Below are 17,091 nucleotides of genomic sequence, written 5' to 3'. Positions count from 1 at the left end.
CAATCGAGCAGATCTGGCAAGACGACGCCTCGGACGGAGTTTTGTAGAACAGGAAAAGGAGTCCATGTTGGCACCCCATTCGTCTCGGATTTGGATTCAAAGAAGAGCAACCCTGCCGAGGAGGAAAGCACAAGCGCGAAGGAGACGGCGTTGACCGAAGAGGCGGTACGTTGGGTGAGACAACGTTCCGGGCGGATTGCGAGGTGCGCTGATGAAGTTCTAGCGAGTCGACGGTTGGGCGGATCTGGCGAGACGAAGCCTCAGGCGGAGCTTTGTAGAACGGGAAAAGGAGTCCATGTCGGCACCCCCCATTCGTCTCGGATTTGGATTCAGAGAGGAACCCCAGAGAGGAGGAGAGCGTGAGCACGAAGGAGACGGCGGCGGTTGCAAGTACGATGTTATATATTAAAAAAAACACTTGTGGTGTGTTAGGTTCTAATCGGTATGCTATTTTTTGTATGTGACACCAAGGTTATATCCCCTTTGTGACTTACAAGTTACAAAAGTGTGCCTAACATAATTGGAGCCACATAATTCGTCAAAAGGTTATGTCTATGACACATTGTGGGCTTTGGCATATGGGTATGTTTGGTTCTAGGAATTTTTTGCCATAACTAAACTTAGGCACCATGTGACTTGCCACAAAAGTGTGGCCACCAAAATTGAATCCAAGGACATGGGCAAAGATCGTATCTATGACACATGGGCCACATAGATAATAAAGTACGGCAAGGCACGACTATTATAGAAACCGAACACGTGCCTAAAAAATTGTGACATTCTTGTGATATTTGGCAAGGAAAGCAATGGCCGAAATAAGGACGTAGAAGAGCCAGATTGGAGCGATCTAGACTGAACTCAGCTCAACTCGTCTTAAAAAGTGAGCAAGTTCAATTTAGCTGGGTCTAGAGATATGATCGAGCCGCAAAGGCAACTCGTGCATGATGTTTTTTACTATCTCTCTTGTATGAGGTTCATCTTATCAGTTGCCTTCAAAGAACTTTTTTATTCACTTCTGTTGCATGGAGTCAACTGCATCAAATGATTTGGAAAGTTGATCTATCCTCTGGTTTAGAGGTTGTCGCATAAAGCGGTACCTTCGCCCTTGCTTGTTATGTCATCGCCTTCTTTTCCCGCCCTTAATTTGATGTTATATATTAAAAAATGTTTACTTGTGGTGGGTTAGGTTCTAATCGGTATGCTATTTTTTGTATGTGACAGTAAGGTGCGCCCTTTGTGACTTATAAGTTACAAAAGTGCGCTTAACATAATTAGAGCCACATAATTCGTCAAAAGGTTATGTCTATGACACATTGTGGGCTTTGGCATATGGGTATGTTTGGTTCAAAGAAAAAAATTCCACAACTAAGCTTAGGCACCATGTGACTTGCCACAAAAGTGTGGCCACCAAAATTGAATCCAAGGACATGGGCAAAGATCGTATCTATGACACATGGGCCACATAGATAATAAAGTGCGGCATGCAAGGCACGACTACGATAGAAACTAAACGCGCACCTAAAACATTGTGGCATTCCTATGATATCTGGCAAGGAAAGCAATGCCCAAATAAGGATGTAGAGAGCCAGATGGCGAGACGGCAGTCGGGCGGATCTGGCGAGACGGCACCTTGGGCGGAGCTTTGTAGAACCGGAAAAGGAGTCCATGCTGGCACCCCATTCATGTCAGATTTGGATTCAGAGAAGAGCAACCCTGCCGAGGAAGAGAGTGCGAGCGCGAAGGAGACGACGTTAGCGGTGAGGACGATGCGCACGAGTGTGTCCTCAAACTGTTGCGCCACCAGTGACTAAGCCATCGAGCGGGAGCACCTCGATCTGCGTCCTCATGATCCAATGCTGGTGTCGAGGTGAAAGGGATGGTTGCGGTAGCCGGTAACAAGGATGACAAAATTGCAGGAAAGCCCAAATTTTGCAGAAAACCCCAGTTCCTTCGCAAGCTGGAGTGTGGGTTGAGTTCTTGAAAAACGAAAGGGTTACAATGCAAATTTGCCCGACGTACGAAACCAACGATGGAAACCTTCCTGCTTTTATTATTAGGGGTAGATGGTGTTTTGTATGTTTGGTCTTCATCCTTGGTTGCCTGAAAATTGAAAAAAAAATTCGTTGCGAGAACGGCAACGCTGCTAGGGTTCTTCTTAACCTCCATTAGAGCCCCACTTTGTGGTCATGAAGCCTGCAGCTTGGTCATTTTCTCATCTGAGGTTCCCTTCTATCTCCAAATGAGCCACCACCTATCAAAGTTGGTTTTCGTTCTCTCATGCATGATGTTTTTTTAGTATCTCTCTTGCATGAGGTTCATCTTATCACTTGCCTTTAAAGAACTTTTTATTCACTTCTGTTGCATGGAGTCAATTGCATCAAACGATTTGGAAAGTTGATCTATCCTCAGGTTTAGAGGTTGTCGCATAAAGCGGTGCCTTCACCCTTGCTTGGTATGTCATCGCCTTCTTTTCCCGCCCTTAATTTGATGTTGTATATTAAAAAATGTTTACTTGTGGTGTGTTAGGTTCTAATCGGTATGCTATTTTTTGTATGTGACATTCTTGTGATATTTGTCAAGGAAAGCAATGGCCGAAATAAGGACGTAGAAGAGCCAGATTGGAGCGATCTAGACTGAACTCAGCTCAACTCGTGTTAAAAAGCGAGCAAGTTCAATTTAGCTCCGGCTAGAGATATGATTGAGCCGCAAAGGCAGTTCGTGCTCGGTTTGTAACAATCTCAAGACACTTACGAACCAGATAAAAACAAAAAAAAGATATTCACGATCCATTGTAAATGTTCCATTATGTACTTTCCACTTAGGAGTGTAATGTCTGCGTACTAGGAGTGTCTAAAACTGCGTATTAGGATAGGAGTGTCTAAAACTGCGTATTAGGATAAGAGTGTCTAAAACACTCGTTTCACACTCCTTAAAATTGTTTTTAGTAATTAAAAAAAATCCACCAGCAGTTAATCCACCTCTTTGGAGAACTAGTGTGGTTGCATGAATGACAATCTTGATAGGTGTCTTGAGGACGCGAGAGGCTTCATGTTTGTGCTTTCATGATTGCCCGATGGCAGCTACTTCCTCCTTTTCATAATTCTTGTGTTAAATTTGATCAAAAAAGATGTATCTATTGCTAAAAAGTGTCTAGATACATGTAGGATTTCGACAAAAATTATGAAACGGAGGTATTAATTTTTTTTTTTAGGATCTGATGGAGCTACGTACTTGTAAACCAAAGTTTTATGGGGATTGATAACCTTGAGCTGTCAGTGGAGAAAAATTTGTTGTCGTCTACAACCCTTTGCCGAAGCCCTGCACACCAGGAGAGGGGCATCGGTAATCTCACTGGTCTTGGTAAGCCAGACACAAAGCAAACACGTCCTTGCAAGTTCACCATCGCATGTTCGAAAATAAAGTGATCTTGGTGAGATGGTCCACGCAGGGTTTGGTTCGGCTACACATCTGTCGGCAGAGAGCACCCGGGGGGGTAACATAACGGGCGTTGCACGTGTGCCATGGCCCATTGCGTCGGCCGCCGACCGGTGGATGCATAATGTTCTTCGGTCGTGGCGGCCACGGGCGCGCCGTTGTAGGTGGACGCGTTTGCCTGCCCGGCGGCCTCGCGGGGGTTCTGTTTGCACACACATTTATTTGCCTTTTACCTGAGCGGGCTTCACGGGATGCATCATCCAGCTGTCGATCTCATCCATCCGTCGGAATGCCATGTCACAAGGGGAATCACTATCCATAAAATCAGAGGAAGGCTGGCTTAACAACGCCCCTCCCTCTCGTTTCATTTCTGCCGGAATGCGAGAGCCTTGACATCAGACTGTTGCAATTGCCACTGCCGTGAAAGCCGACTGCTGGTCCAGCACCTCGCTCTGCCGACCTTGCTAGGCTGACTTTCTTTAGGCTGGAGCTGAATAAAAGCTTGTTGGAGCTCAAAGAAGCTAATTTTTTGCTGGAGCTAGAACCTGACTGCTGTTCATTTAGGAAAGCAGTAAAACTATGGTTACAACTGAAATGTGCTTACTTACTGCTGATTTTGTTTAAGTGTTGAGTTTATTGATGTAAGTGCAAATGACGAGTTTAATAATTCTTTTCAGCGTAAAATATCAAATTTTGACAAGATTTGTTTTAGGTAGATTTAGCATGAATTATTTGATTTTTTCTATTATTTAATTTTAACAATGAAAAAAATAGTACAGTACCAATACTTATTAGTTAAGTCGTTGGTCTACGAAGCTAGCTAGCACTTAACGATGCAGCACAAGAACACTGCAGTTGGCTCCTTCACGCATTATCAGAAACAGGCGGTGGTTCAATGACGAAGAAAGAAACAAAATTTTCAGAAATCAAGTCGAACACTACTTTGTTATTGCAAGAATCTGTGGCACCTTAGCCAACAATGATGACAACAAACAAATAAAAGGAATAATACGTGTGTGCACCGGTAAATCAGGAACACGGCAGTGCCCGTGGTAATATGCACAGGTTAGCAATCGTCATCGGCGGCCTGCTCTTCCGCGCCCTAACCGTCCTCCATCTCCTCGTGCTCGGCGGCGGCCACGAGCGAAACTCACCCGAACAGCATGCTTCGCCAGCCCGCCTTTCATCTGTTCATGCGGACCGGGGTGGCGCACGGCGCGGACTTGGTCAGGGAGATGAGACGGCGGCGTGGCTCTGGTCGGGGAAGACCAAGCTGCGGCGGAGGAGGCGGATCCGGCCAAGTCTGCCTCACGGAGCTTGGTCGGGCGTCGGTTGGTGGGCTGGCGTCGGGCGGCCGAGGACGGGAACAGGGGGAGGAGCCGGTGGACGAGGCGGATCTGGCGAGGACGAACCGGCAGCGTGCCCGGGCAACGCTGGATCTAGGTCGGGCCGGCGCTCGCTCGCGTCTTGTTGCTCGCTCGGGAGGAGTCGGGGTGAGGGAGGGGAACAGAGGAGAAGGCAGTTTTGACGTAAATAGTGGGAAGGGCAAAAGGGCGTGGGATTTTGTTCCAGCTCGAGCCAAAACGAGAAGCACTGGTGCTTTTGCTCGGTAGTACAAACGGGCCTGGAACTTCTTGTTTGCAGTCCAGCGATTTTTTTTTTAGTTCGTTGGCTTGTCGTCCTAAAAGCCAAATAAGCACAATTCATGCCCTAAACAAAGGGAACCTAGTAGCACTAGCGTAAGTCTTGTAGACGTTTCAGTCTTTTGGCCACCGAATGCCCTGCAGTTTGCCAGATCTCACTCGGTGGTCTTGTCCAGTAGTAGCACTAGGAGCGGTACTTTTGAGGCATTTCGTCTGGCAGTACACTGTACATATCATTGCTTGGGTAATAAATCCAAGACTCAAAGTTGCAGCCTTCCCAGCTGTCGACGGCAGCGCGATAGTCGTCAGCTAGCCTTCCATGGCGCATGCTGGACGTTTCGGTCAATCGGGGGCCTACCGGAGTAAGGGTCATGCGTCACGACCAAGAGGATCTCCTTTCTGAAACAAGATACTAGTTCTGGATCTACGACTCCTAGCTCCTACGTGGTCAGCCAGCCTTCAAAGCCAGAAGTTCTGAACCGCAAGATGATCTCCTCTCGAAACAAGATACTCCCTCCGTGGTTTTCATCGACAGGAACCTTTGATCACAAATTACTACTCTCTTCATTTCACACAGGTTGACGTATTTTGTTTCGTTAAGACAATATTTTGACCAATAAAAACTCTATTGATATGTGTTTTTTCATACATGAAATTTATATCAATGGATTCGTTTTTAAAAGTTCTTGCTAATGATCATGGTTTTGTATCATATAACTTACATATTAATAGAGTAAATCTTGATCAAATGCTTGTCTTAACGAAACAAAATACGCCAACCTTTGAGAAATGGAGAGAGTATATCAAGATGTATTTTATATGACGTAAAATTAGTATCTCTAGATTCGTTATCAAAAGTACTTGATACTTGTGGTTTCATGTCATATAAACAACAATTTAACATAATAATTTGTGATCAGAACATTGTCTTAATGAAAACTAATATGCCAATTTTTGAGAAACGGAGGGAGTACTGCTTCAACCGGCCTTCAAAGCTACTGGACGACAAGCATCGCCAGAAGCCTCTCTTCTGGGGTTTAAAGATTTGAGCTATTTTTTATTCTCGTATTAGCATTTTGCTTTGATATCAAGGTTTCGTTGTGGTACTCTCTTTTTTTCAACATTAAATCTTTTTTCTTTTTGCGGGGAACATTAAATCTATATTTATAATCTCCCTCTTTGAGTCTTGCTCCACGCATTCTGATCTTCATATATGATGTGACCAGAGGTCAACCCATCTCTAGATTTGAGACCGCTGTCTATCACAAAGAAGAAGAAAAACAAGATCACCACTGTTGGAAATAACACGCCACACTTTAATTCCGAGATGAGTCTTGGTTGTGTAAGCTTTTTGCTTTTCCCTTCTGAGATCCATTAAGTGGTAAAATTCACAATAGATAGACTTGCTGCAAAAACTAGTTCTACTAGCAGAACATTCTTAACATTGCGCTATTATCTATTCACAGTGTACCAAATGCCATATTTACCACGCAGGGTGTGTTTGCGTTTTGCCCAAACTTGCCCTGTCAACCTTTTGGCAACGCATATTATTTCTGTCTTTCTGTGGTTGGTAAACAAAAATTTGGCTTCTAAAAGAATCTTGCCAACCATCTCACGTCTCTCTTCACAAATTTTGTCAATTTTTTGACCAACCATGAGCCAAAAATTTTGCATGACGTGAATGTACAAGAACCAAACATGGTGTATTTTGTTACCAAAGTATGTCATGCCAATTTTTTGGTCATGACAAAAAAATTGGTCTTGTTTGAAAGGATGCCAATTATTGAGCATGTCAATTCCTTTTCGACAATTCTAATTCATTTTATTGGTCAAAATTGGCAAACTCATGGGCAATAAAAAGATGCCCAATCAGGTAAGGCAAACTTGGGTTCAATCCAAACAGCCTCTACGCTCTAATTTTGGCACTGATGTACCACCTGTTGTTGTCGTCTGTCGCGTCATGCTGCTGCCATGAGCTGCCATAGCCCGTTCCCTTCACGCCTACACTCTCCATCTCTCGTCCATCCTCGACTCCAGTAGATTCTACCGCGTCATCCATTTTTCTCAGATTGTGGAGGTTCCGTGGTGGGAGACAGGTCAATAGACTCTTTATTCCCCAATCAAATTTAGCACCAGCAACTTGCTTCTGTTCCGATTTTTTTTTTCTGATTTGGCATCGCACTCTGGAGGCAATTAGGCAGTAGACAATTATGGTACTAGAAAGGGATCATTAGTTTTTTTATTTATTTCCTACACCATCAATGCCGAAAATACATGACATGAATTAGTTTAGATTTTTATACAAATCCATGTCACTTGATTTGATACGAAGAAAGTACATTATACTTCCTCCGTCTCATATTAAGTGTCTCAAATTTATCTAAATATAAATATGTCTACACACCAAAATGTATTTAGATACACGTAATATTTCGACACTTAATACGGTACGGAGCTATTATTTTGCAAGCTTTTGAGAAAGTTGCGGACGCTAAAGTCTGGGGTCTACCCAAAAGCCACATCCGGTGCTTCAATGGCAGGTGGGGTCTGCCCCACGCGTCAGTGAGGTGACGTACGTCACCGGAGAACCCTCCCAAGCCATATGGCCCTGCTGATGCTCCAGATTTTGCAGAGGTTCTGTGGCCAGCGATTTGGCTGTGCCCAGGTGTCAATGGAAGTTTTGTTCCCGCTAAAAAAAAGCGACTACTCCAGAATGTGAATTTACAGGCCACGAACGCAAAATCCACGCGACCGAACCCAACCCAGAACAAATATCCAATCTCCCCTGAATATAATATCCAAACCAAAATCAAACAAAACCCGTCCGCTGCCGCCTGCTCGTCGTCCGCACAAATGGAGCTCTCCTCCGTCCTGCCCTCCCTGTGCCCGCGCCGCGCCCTTCCGCTCTCCCCTATCTCGGCGAGGTCGCGGCGGACGACCGCCTTCGCCTGCCGCTCGGACGCCTCCCCTGAGGGGACAGCCTCCCGGCGGTGGTTCGCCTCGCTCGTCGCCGCCACCGCAGGTTCTCGATCGATACATGATACTCTGTTATTCCTCGATTCTTCCGGTTTCAGGTTTATTCAGAGTACGTGTGTTCTTGGTGTTGGTGCAGCCGTAGGGATTGGCGTCGCCGGGGGAGGGGAAGCCGATGCCGTGTCTACCAGTAGGAGAGTTGTAAGAATCTGTGTCCTCGTAGTGTCCTTCAGCTGTTCAGGTTTTCGCATCGGGTGAAATTGAGCTGAGGTTTTATGTTGTTTGGGGGGCAGTTTAGGGCCTCCAAGATTCCGGAGAGCGACTTCAAAACTCTTCCTAATGGCCTCAAGTACGCACACAGCACACACTCTGTTTATTTAACCCCTGCTAGTGTACTCCTAGGTGCTCTTCGGCTCTTGTGCTCTAATTTGGATTGGCAATAATTTGTCCTCGTGTGGTAGACATGTAGCTCCTAGATACCTACTGTCATACACAGCATAACGGATACGGTGCATTCTACTGATCGGAAGGCCGCTGATCTTGCAAAATGAGATCAAATTGGTTCATCATGCTTTGCTAACTAATTGCCATTACCTGAATGTGCTATAACATATGAAGTCTTGAGCAGGTATTATGACATCAAGGTAGGAGGTGGGGCTAAGGCTGTAAAGGGATCCCGTGTCGCAGTATGTACCAGCACTACTATTTGTATTCGATCAAGCTTAGCATTTGTAGAATCATGTAGAAGATTATTGGCATGAACCTGTAGCAATGAGAGGAACTGATAAGGATGAAGTCTCATGAAATGGGAATTCTGAAATGTGCAAAATTTTCTTTTACCTCCTCGAGTTTATGTGGTCCGATTTGACTCTATTTTATCTCATCTAATTCATCACATAAAAGGTGATATCTTATAATTGTGTTGACACTCTTTCTCAAGAATGTCCAATTGTCCAGAAACATCCATTTGTTGTGTTTGTCTTCATTTATTTTGACTAATCATATCATCATATGGATGAGTAGAGGTGCAACAAGTTACCATTAGGGTACCCAACAACCCCCTTGAGTTCAAACAAATGAACTAGTTTTTCAAAAAGTGATGTGATTTTGAAATTTTAGCTCATTTGATTACCCGTTTGCACCTCTATGGATGAGTGACAAATCTGTTGACATATAGTGTTTTAGAGAACAAGTTATCATGCAGCACTTAGCCACTTTTGCTAAAAATTGCAAGATTGAACTAATAGGAAGCCTAAGTTAAATAACAGTGTTCCGATATATCAAGTTATATTCTACCAGGTGATTGGTCATAAGTTGCAATTTATTTTTAACTTCATTTTTTCAAGTATAATGGTTTATCCTATCTTTAGTGTAGGTACATTATGTGGCCAAGTGGAAGGGCATAACATTCATGACAAGCAGGCAGGGTCTCGGTGTCACTGGTGGATCGGTATTGCTTTAACATTCTCCCTCTTTCTGTGTATAATAGTAAATCAATCACTTTAATAAAATCACAATAGAATTGATTCATGAAATCGAACTTTTATATTGTATGAGTTCCTGTCACTTTCCGTCTTCCAAACTATCAGCTTCTTAATTTTACATTTAGAATCTTCTTGATAGTCGCCCAATGTTGATTTGCAAGTTGTTGTAGTTACAGATTGTATTCTTCTAGATTTACTCTATTTTTTCTTGCCTAAATGATGTGTAGCCATATGGGTTTGATGTTGGGAATTCTGAAAGAGGCAATGTTCTCAGAGGATTGGATCTTGGGGTTGAGGGAATGAAAGTTGGAGGCCAGGTGAGCAACTCCTGTAATTTTTGTTTCAGTTTTGCTGTATGATCTTTCTTTTCTAACGGAAATTCCATGAGTTTGTAAACAGCTAAGATCTGTTGATATCAGTTACTGATCAGGAAACATAGTTGCAGATAATTAAGTTACCCATCACTCTTTGATGCCTCATCAGAGATTGTTTGTTTAATTGATGATCGTGAAATATGCTAAGTTACCTGCATCATGTCAAAAGGCATATATTTTATTTGAGCTTGATATCGACAAAAACATTACATCGCTATCATTTGTCAGTTCTAACCAATTCTTTGTCTTCACTGATCACTTTATGCATGCCACATCATTTTGAGACATGAACGCACAAAAAAGTCTTATCCTGTCATGATTTCTTGGATGAGGGAAACATTGTTGTTCTTGTTCTGTAATCTGATGATAACGAATATTTCAGAGGTTGCTTATTGTTCCTCCTGAACTTGCTTATGGGAAAAAGGGCGTTCAAGAAATTCCTCCAAATGCAACTATTGAGGTAATCTGACATTTGTTTTCATGCTATTTATATAAATATGTTTTCCATTATCATTCAGATTTTTTCGCTGTTGTTGAAATTGTTTATGTTCTGTATCTCATCATTAAATGTTTCTCTGTTGCAAACAGCTGGATGTTGAACTACTATCAATCAAGCAAAGTCCATTTGGGTAGGTGTAGTCCTGAAATAATATGCGCAGTTGCTTTTTTGTCTTGCCAGAACTCTAATGAAAAGTGATCTGTTCTACAGGAGTCCTGTGAAGATCGTTGAAGGATAATTGTGCATGGACATTTGCAGAAAATGGTGTATATTAAACATGCTGTAGAGTATTACTGCAAAAATAAAGGGCTAGATGAATCAAATGTTTGTGCTGTTGTTGCGTACACAAGTGCATAATCATGTAAGGTTTGAACTTCACTGCTTTGTTCAATTGGAGATCAAGCAAATTCTTCTCAACTGTAAATTCGAATTTTCCAGTGCAGCATTCAGAAGACTCTCTTTTCCTCGGCACTTATATAGGCTCTCGTAGTTTCATTACCCAGCTGTGCAATGGTCTTTCAGATCATGAGATTTTAATGCATGCATCCCCTGTGAACAGGAATGTATAGAAGTAACAATAAAAATATGTAAAGCAAAAACTGTGCCTGAAAGGAGTATTACCTGTAGCAAAGCAACGTTTGTGTCTGACGAGTTGGTCTACCTTTTTGGTACGTAGATGCATTTTCTTCTTCATCTAGTTCACTTTTACTGCCTGTATACAGTTATGAACCACACAAATATGTTACCAAAATATATCTTATTATTACTGACTGCCAGTGCCTACGCTACGTAATGTGAACTAGCTCTAGTTTTCCTAACAACACCTTTTGACTGTTAGGGAAGGTTATCTTGTCCAAATGTTCAAACAAGCTGAGAGCTTTTGCATCTTGTGCATGCTAGGGTTGTGCCTTCTTCTCTTAAGCAAGGAACAGAACAATACTAATCTTGCCTTGCAAGGCAAAGATGAATTACAAGTAGTTACAAAATCCAGATATTAATTGGTTAAACAATGTCAGATTATATGGAACTATGGAAGAGGCAACATTTTGTTTCTCCTTGAGCAAAGATGTTAACCAAACAACTGTTGATGGGTTATAGACCTGAAGAAACTTGGCATAGTTTAGCCCTGAAGGCAAAGCAAGTTGGAGCCTTATGGGGGCGGGGCAGTAGATATAGTACTAAAGAGAGCTTGTTTCATGCAGACTAAAGGAATGACAAAATGTTCTAAATGGGAAGTCAGAAAGCAGAGGACATCAAGAATCTTCTTTTGAAGATAATAATTCCCTTAGCTTTTCCCCTGGCTGGTTCTTTTATCTGTACCCTCATAGCAGATAGAGCAAATAGGCACAGTAGTAACCTAGACTCATCTGATAGCCCAATCCAATTGGATCAATCATCATCATACGGTTCGAATTCGGCTCACGAAGAAGAGGAAGGAGGAGAAGAAATGGAGTCCCCTAATCGCGCATCGCGGAAGATGGTGCAAGCAGAGATCCCCTGCAGCACCGGCAGGCTCCTCAGCGGTGGACGTGCAAGGCAGGCTTCTCTTACTGGAGACATCATGGTGGCACAGGCCACCGAGAGTTCATCAGAAGCTGCAGCCAGCAATCACAAGTCCCAGGATGATCCGGGGACGGCGGCCGAAGATGTCGAGAGCCTGAAGCACGCCGTGTCCACCCTGGAGGAGCGAGCCACGGGCATCGAGTCGCGGTTCCATGACTACTGCGACATGAAGGAGCAGGAGTCGACGTACCAGAAAATGCAGATCATGTGCCTGGGGATGAAGCTGGAGCTGCTGGAGTCCCAGAACCAGCGGCTCGAGGCGGCCGCCGCGGAGATCCACGCGGCAGCCGAAGAGTTCGCCGCGATGCGGGCGAAGCTAGACGCACTGCAGAACAAATTCAGCAAGCTGACAAGGAGAAGCAGGCAAGAATTTGAGGCCATTGGTGGAAAGATGATGGCTCTGGATGCCCAGGATGCAGAGATGGCCCTGAGGTGCCAGGGCTTTGAGCAACTCATGGAGGAGATGAAGCAGCTGGTTTTGCAGCTGCAGAAGGAGAAAGGAACAAACAACGAGGTACAGTTAACAACCTGCAAAATCTTCGTCTTCTTCGCTTCGTTGATATACTGAAATTTCCTGTAATTCGCACTTTGATCACGATTTCCTTGCACGCAGAACGTGGAGGTCATGGTGGAGAGGAGCATGCAGAAGCTGTCGAGCAGCAAGGACCTGATGGGCGGGCTGGAGGAGCTCCGGGACCGGTGGGCGGCGGACATGGAGGAGCTGATCTACCTCGGCTGGATCACGGCGTGGCTGCAGCACGACCTCCTCGTCGGCGACGACGGCGAGGGCAGTACGGTGGTGATCGGGGACGACGACGAAGCCGGCCCGACTGGGGAGACGAAGCAGAAGAAGGGGGAGAAGATGGTGGCGGCGGCGGGGCCGAGCAACGAGGTGGAGCTCTGCAAGGCGCCGTCCGATGCGTCGTCACGCGGCGCCGCCGGGGAGGAAGAGTCGTGCATGGGCCTGGCGGGCTGCAGGACCGGGATCGGTCGGCCCAGATTGCTCCACAAGCTCAGAGGGTGGGCCAGAAGCGGGAAGGGCGCGAGCAAGAGCAGAGCAGGAGGCCGTGCAGGATCGAAAGGGCTTCCAAGCAGTGAGATGTAACGTGTCATTCATGATTCATTGCAGATTTGCTTGATTTACGTGAGAATACCTGATGTATATATATTTGAGTCAAATTCAGTTGAGAGAAAATAAATATGATTAACGTGTAATCGATCATGATTCTGTTCGGATGGTGTTCATGTAGTCGTGCTTAGCCTTTGAATAACTGTTCGAAAAAATGAAAAAATTGTGCGGCTCGTTTGCGACAATAAAAATTTGATGAAACAGTTGGAAAAAAGAATTATTTTTAAACATTTTGTTTGATTCAACAAGTTTTTTTTTTAAAGCCGGAGATTTGATGCTTTCTCCGCGCTCCTCCCGTGTGCGCTTCCTTTGGGCCACGATCCGAGCCAGGCTCAGCCCAAGCTCGCCATCGACAAGCCGAACCGGCTCGGTCCGTGGCTGCCGGCGAGCCGCTGGGGTAGGCCGGCACCAGCACGGTCCGGCTCGTTGTTGCGTGGTGGCGCGACAATGCGTCGGTTGCCGGATTTGAAGAATAAAAGGTGAGCAGGGGCAGCGAACGTAGAGATGCGCGCGGCAGCGAAGCTGAGCCGAGCTCAGCCTGAGACCATATAAGCTCGAGCCGGCGAGCCGAGCGTCCAAGGTTGTTTCTCCTGTTGTCTGACCATGGGAACGGTGTTTGCTGGGCATGGTGTCATCGGATGGGTTGTTGCATCTTCTGTCTCGGGTATTTCCTTTCGTCAGTTCGTTTCTGCAGGGTCCATTCCCATTCTCTTTCACCGCTTTGTGTAGTAGTAGTACCTAGTAGCATTTTCTGTTTATGTCGCCTTTGTGTTTGGGGAATCAGGGAGGCAACGCTTCCATACCAAATTTGGTTTATGTAGGCTATTGAGGGATTGGAGGGTGGGTTTGGCTGGTTCTTCTTCTCCTCAGAGCTCTCTAGGTTGGTACTGGTCTGTATATCTCGGTTAGCCGTTTCTTGTTTGTTTGATATTGGCGCTCGGTGCTAGATTCTCTTGCTTTTCTCTTTTCGTTTCAAGGTACAGTGGGCGGTTGTTTGTCTGATGTTTTTTTCGATTTGGGCATGGGCATGTACAATGATTGATAAGACCGTTTTTTTTTGTGTTCTACGTCATTTAGATGATATAACAAAACATGTTGTACAATAGGTCATTTCTTAGTGTCATATCTTATAATTAATGTTTAGATGAACAAAATTTAATCAAATAAATGTTAAGAAAAGGTGAAATCTAGCCCAACGAAGAGTTTGCCTTTTCTTTACTTTATCGTTCTTGTGAAGAGATTATCTCTCGGTTAAAAGAAGGCTCATGACTTTTTTCACCCCTCTTTCATCCACATCAGCAATTTTAATTTTTCATGCAATCAAACAATGTGAAACATCTTGTTTGCTTCAACAATTTTTGTAGGAATTTTTTCATGCACTACAACCTCGTGGAAGAAATCCTTTGTATTTTTCTATTGTGAATACAAATTCATGTAAGAATCAAGTGGACATAACATTGCAATCCTGCATTCTTATCCCTGTGTTTTTTGAATCCTGCGAATCATATACCTACAGTTGTGCCGAGGTAGCTGGAGAAGACAGATGCTTTATATGTTGGTTCCAGGCATACCATCGTTTTACCACAACATTGCTGTAGTGCTTCCAATGTTTTGTTTCTGACGTTAACAGCAAGCATAAATGCTACTGGGTCTTCCAACTTCACTTTAGCCAACATGTAAACTACATCATCTCTAGTCAGACTCAGGGTTGGGCTGTTGCACATCACTCTGTCCCAAGTAAGCCTCTTTGCCCCCACGTCGAATATTTCAGGTAGCAAAACCGGCATCTGACTCAGGTTTACAGAGTCAATGATGGAGACATCATCCGTGGCAACTGTGTAGCCCTCCTGCCAACCTCCCGAAGAAATCATCCTGTTCCATACGGTGGCTGTCCATCCTTCGTTGAGGACCCTTTGATTGACAACAGTACGGTTATGAAATCTGAGCTCCACGAATTTGATAAAACCATCGACCACATTAACATCTCGAAAAGGTCGTGCAGAGAGATGATCCAACTCCAAGCTGAGGAGCTCGTCGCGGGGTTCTGGCACGGGCCATTGGATGAGACGCATCAATGGCTTCTTGTCTAGCACATCACACACAAGATCGACCCCACCAAAGATCGACCCAGCCTAGTAAACCCGCTCCCAGTGAGATCACCTCAGTGCCTTCATGATGAAGCACCTTGAGAAAGTTCGTCTCTGAGTCGCTGGCCAACCGAGCCTTCTTACCGGTCCATGTTTGGCTCTCAGACCAGAACACGCGAAGTTTGTACTCCATGGTTTTGCTTTGAGCTGAACTGATAAATCTTGGAATAGGAACGACGACGGCATAGATGCCGACCGCATTGTGGTCGAAATTGCGAGGGTAAGGTATGGGGAGGAGATCGAGAGTCGGAGTGCCTGGGCCTGCCCTGTAGACAAAATAGTCGGTTGACGCCTTGCGGCTAGAGCTGCCGGTGAAGCAGATGACGAGGAGGACGAAGGCCTCGGCACAGCTGAGGATCAGGGGATCTCCGGCGAACCGGATCTTGTCTTGGCCCGGGCAGTGGACGAACCATTGGGAGACGCCGGGGGGGTCGGCGAGCTCGAAGGACACGCTGACGATGAAGCCTCCGCTCGTCCATGTTTCCGCGGTTGTTGGGTTTCTGCGGCTCCGATGCGCGATCTTCTGTTTACGAGTACTCATGGGCGACGGTCAGAGAATCGGGAAACGCCGACGGGGAGGTCTGACATGGCGGGTGGAAGGAAGGGGCGGTGATCTATCTGTATCTGGAGTTCTGGACGGGACGTGTCAGGCGGCGGCAAAGATTGGGCAAGAATCAGCGATTAGGTTTCTTTTTCAGATGGATGATTCTCTTCTCTTCTCTGTTTCCGTTTCCGTTTCCGTCTTCTCTGCTTATATCTCTTCTTCTCTGTCTCTTCTCAATTACGTATAAGAACACCAAGTTGACAGTTACCTTCCGCGTCGGTCGCCCGACGACCCTGTCTCAGTCCCGCAGACGGAAGCAGCAACAAGGACTTATCCACCCATCAGCATCCACACAGATCGGGATAGTACTGCCAAATAGACGAATCACGAAGCCGAATCGAAACACGAGAAATCACGGAAGCACCCATCTATCTATAAACCGCGCCGCCGCCGGAATCCTCATGCAGCTGCCTTGCAGAATCCAAACTCGGCTGCCCTCGCCCGCCTCCCCGACTTGCCCGCCACAGCACCGCACGGCACGCTCCCCCAACGGCAGCGCGAGGAGCAGCAGTCGCGGAGGAGCGCCAGCGCGAGGATCCGAGGAAGTATTTTTCTAGAAATAGTTTGGACGATGCATGATTAGCAATGAATAGTTCCATTTAATTTGTTTGCGACTTGGTATGTTTCAAATTTATTCAGCTGGTACAGACGCCATCAAAGAGATGCCATCTCCCGAGATGGACCAGAGGTCGGATTCCTAAAAATAGTTTGGACGATGCATGATTAGCGATGAGACTTGTATAAATGTTCCTCTTGTAAATTTGCATAACAGAAACGAAATGCATGTGCGTGTCTGAAAAAAGAAAGAGAGAGAGAGTACGTAGAATGTCAGCCACAAAAGCTATACGGTCAGCAAGACATCAAAAAAACAGTCGTATGCAAGAGCACTTTCGTTGCTCCAGCACATGCCAGATCGAGTGGTCGAGTCAGCACCACAGCCAGCGGCTGGCGTCGCTTTGAGAAAGCTGCGAGCCTGCGAGCATCGACCGTGTTAAGCAAGCGTGTATAGCTAGGCTACGGCATTAAACGCGGGGCGGCTCACCCACGGAGTACGTGTCAGCGCAAGCCGTGGCTCCGCCGGCGCGTGGCTTCCCATGTTTGCGTGCATATCTGATCTGGGCTGGCGGGCGGTGCACACCTGGGCGCGCCAGGCAGATCGAGAGGACGACGAGGCATCCGTCCGTGCGTCTATCGTGGCGAGCGGCGTGTTTCTCGCGCTGCAACCCCCCTCGTTTGCCGC

General features: G+C 45.6%; 2 protein-coding genes across 3 annotated transcripts; both read left to right on the top strand.

Annotated features, from left to right (window-relative positions):
* The first annotated feature begins 7,867 nt into the window (after positions 1–7,867).
* Positions 7,868–10,879, top strand: LOC100822670 (peptidyl-prolyl cis-trans isomerase FKBP16-4, chloroplastic). The gene is made up of 9 exons (XM_003557399.4): positions 7,868–8,100; positions 8,191–8,252; positions 8,345–8,400; positions 8,680–8,737; positions 9,427–9,501; positions 9,763–9,852; positions 10,292–10,369; positions 10,498–10,538; positions 10,619–10,879. Exons 1-9 carry the CDS (start codon positions 7,932–7,934, stop codon positions 10,644–10,646), a joined length of 657 nt encoding a protein of 218 aa, XP_003557447.1. The 5' UTR covers positions 7,868–7,931; the 3' UTR covers positions 10,647–10,879.
* Positions 10,880–10,968: 89 nt separating this feature from the next.
* On the top strand, positions 10,969–13,203 carry LOC100824764 (protein CHUP1, chloroplastic). Of its 2 annotated transcripts, XM_024457460.1 has the most exons (3): positions 10,969–11,076; positions 11,611–12,485; positions 12,585–13,203. In XM_024457460.1, the coding sequence occupies exons 2-3, from the start codon at positions 11,637–11,639 to the stop codon at positions 13,074–13,076; spliced, it is 1,341 nt and encodes a 446-aa protein (XP_024313228.1). In that variant the 5' UTR covers positions 10,969–11,076; positions 11,611–11,636; the 3' UTR covers positions 13,077–13,203. The 2 variants fall into 2 exon arrangements, with proteins under 2 accessions (XP_024313228.1, XP_003561330.3); XM_003561282.4 differs by having other exon boundaries at positions 11,033–12,485.
* The last annotated feature ends 3,888 nt before the right edge of the window (positions 13,204–17,091 follow it).

Source organism: Brachypodium distachyon, chromosome 1 (assembly GCF_000005505.3).
Source record: "Brachypodium distachyon strain Bd21 chromosome 1, Brachypodium_distachyon_v3.0, whole genome shotgun sequence".
In the NCBI taxonomy this organism is placed as follows: domain Eukaryota; kingdom Viridiplantae; phylum Streptophyta; class Magnoliopsida; order Poales; family Poaceae; genus Brachypodium; species Brachypodium distachyon.
Note: the sequence above shows the minus strand (reverse complement) of the source record. Positions and strands in the feature narration are given on the sequence as shown.